This window comes from Priapulus caudatus, unplaced genomic scaffold, assembly GCF_000485595.1.
Source record: "Priapulus caudatus unplaced genomic scaffold, Priapulus_caudatus-5.0.1 Scaffold1112, whole genome shotgun sequence".
NCBI lineage: Eukaryota > Metazoa > Priapulida > Priapulimorpha > Priapulimorphida > Priapulidae > Priapulus > Priapulus caudatus.
In genome coordinates this window covers 15,908-18,407 of record NW_014578173.1, presented here as the reverse complement: position 1 = coordinate 18,407, position 2,500 = coordinate 15,908, and the positions used below count along the sequence as shown (strand labels likewise).

At 38.6% G+C, this 2,500-nt stretch overlaps 1 protein-coding gene across 1 annotated transcript in view; it reads right to left on the bottom strand.

Moving 5' to 3' along the window:
* Positions 1 to 2,500, bottom strand: part of LOC106815437 (suppressor APC domain-containing protein 2-like) — a 12,922-nt gene that overhangs the window by 1,507 nt on the left and 8,915 nt on the right. Inside the window, exons 3-5 of the mRNA XM_014819896.1 lie at positions 1,161 to 1,304; positions 774 to 875; positions 349 to 483 (exon numbers count right to left, since the gene is read on the bottom strand). Of these exons, the coding sequence (XP_014675382.1) occupies positions 349 to 483; positions 774 to 875; positions 1,161 to 1,304 (381 nt within the window). The remainder of the gene's footprint in view (positions 1 to 348; positions 484 to 773; positions 876 to 1,160; positions 1,305 to 2,500) is intronic.

The window sequence follows — 2,500 nt, the reverse complement described above, 5'->3', positions numbered from 1 at the left end:
TGATTGAAGCCTGGACATAGTAGGAAGACATTGTAATGAAATTCTACCTCAAGTAAGTTTTATTGGCTCTCAGCAAGGTAAACAGGCCTATATCTTCACTATATTAAGCGCATTATTATCACAAATTAAATGCGGACACAATAGACACGTGCTAAATTTCCAAGTGTTTCCAAGACCATGCAATCACAATAACGGACCATTTTCCATGTCTTTCAATTTTCAGAACATTCCCAGAGCTGAAAAAATGTCATATTAACATTCCAGCAGTTTCCAGATTTTCCAAGACCCTCCCCCTACAGACCCTGCACCTACTTTTGATAGCTAAATATAGTGGTATAATTCACTTACCTTGAGTAACTGCGAATTCTGTTCCTTGATGCAGGCGATGGCCTTATTATTGGGCGAGGGCGTGCTAAGTGAATTAGATGCAGACTTCGAAGGTGGGGTCTTTCTTAGTGCCAGATTCATGTGCTGCGGGAAATCCTAAATACACATACACAATTAACACCACGTTAATATACAGTACTGCACACCCCTTCAAATATTACTACCCCCACTGCTCTTTAATGAGAAAATATTCTATCAGGATTATGTAACGACAAGTAAGTAGTATTACTTAGTCATGATTCTATCAAACGTTATATTACTTATTGTAACCTACGCAAAGCAGGCATGCAAGCCTGATACTGTCATCTGCAATTCGATGTGCCAGGTAATTAATGAATCCTTAATTATACTTTATCAATTAATGAAGGTAAGTAATGAATATTTACCTTGTCTGTACTTTGTACGAGCGCTGCAAGATGCTGGTTTATCTCCAATATGCGCGCCCATTGAAAGTTGAGCCTGTCCTGGTATGACTCAGAAAGGCAATCCTGCCAAAAATCAATAATCAATAATCAATACAAAATACATGCATGCACACTCATACGCGCATACGCACGATTGATTGGTGTATTGGAAGCTGAAATGAAAATTCGGAACACGAACTATAAATATACAACATCTATAATTACTTAACAAATAACGAAATCGAAAATGTTACGCAACTGAACACAAACCACGAATAACTACTTTTCTGGTATTAATTAAATAATTAATTCCGTAAATTCGTGAACACATTCCTATAAGTTATACAAGTAAGTTATGCAAGTACTCACACCAGCACCCGTGGCTCCGAGCTGTTTCTGTCTCTCCTGTACGTCTACCACCTGCAGGTGGTACCAGTCACGTGCCTTCTCTATTGCCTCTAGTCCCTGGAAGAGCATCACCTTCTCCTGTTCAAGCTGTTTCATTCGCTTAACCTGCAGAGAAGAATGCGCGGTGGTGTTAAGAGTCGGGCTGTTAGAGTCCCAGGGCCGTAGGCTGAGCAAATTCCTGGGGGGGGAGGGGGGCAAAATTTCAACTGTGTAATGATGAGCAACGGGCGCAGCTCTTGATCGACGTCTATAGTGTGGTATAGGGGTGGGTCTGAGACAAGGCTTTCACGGATAAGTGACCAAAAAAATCACGTTAGGACATAATTACGATTATTAGCTAAGCTTATTTTTTTTAGCTTATATTAAGCTTATTTTGCTCCATAATCCCCCCCCCCCACAGGCTACGACCCTGCAACCGATGACAGGCCGACCGCCGAGTGAGAAGCCAGGTGGAGCTCGCGTCGTTTGTCGTACAAGTTTTACTAAAATTGGAGAAAAAAGGCTATATCTGGAGTAAGATTACATTTTATTTTTATTCTGACATTGCCTGCGTGTGATGTGGCCAGCTTACATTGCGACTGAAGAGTTTGGTGTGGAAACTTTTCTAACAGCCAAGAAAGCAGCTCATGTGGCTTGGAAGTTGGAATAAAATTACAAATTGAGGAAAAAGAATCTTACCTAGCGAACGCTGTCTATATTGTTCAACATTAATATGTGATAAAGAGAAACCACTAGAAACAGGGTCAGAATCGCAGAGCTAGGTCAAACACTGCCGGCTAAATGCTACTCAGTTTTCAAAACCCGAACCTGTTTTGCCTATTGACATAGCCTAGATCATACTTGAGCTCAATTAAAATCAAGTTTGACAATTTTCTTACCGCGCGTGTATGTACATGTACACAGCTTTTGACTGGTCTGACTTTCCAGACAGGCATACAAATAAATAAATTAATTAATTAATATGTAATTATATAATATAAATATATTATATTAAAAATATATCTCTACCGATAGTAATAATATACATTTTGTTGTGTCTATATAAACTTCTCAGTGAAGATTGCCAACATGAATATACGTTCTTGTTCTTTTGAAAGACATCATTATTATTTGCACAACTATGTAATCTACACCCGAATATCTATATAATCATATATATATATATATATATATATATATATATATATATATATATATATATATATATATAGTACGTACGTACGACGTACGACGACGACACAGACGAGAGAGAGGAGGAACGGGGCGGGAGAGAGAGAGTAGTAAGTAACTACTTACTACTA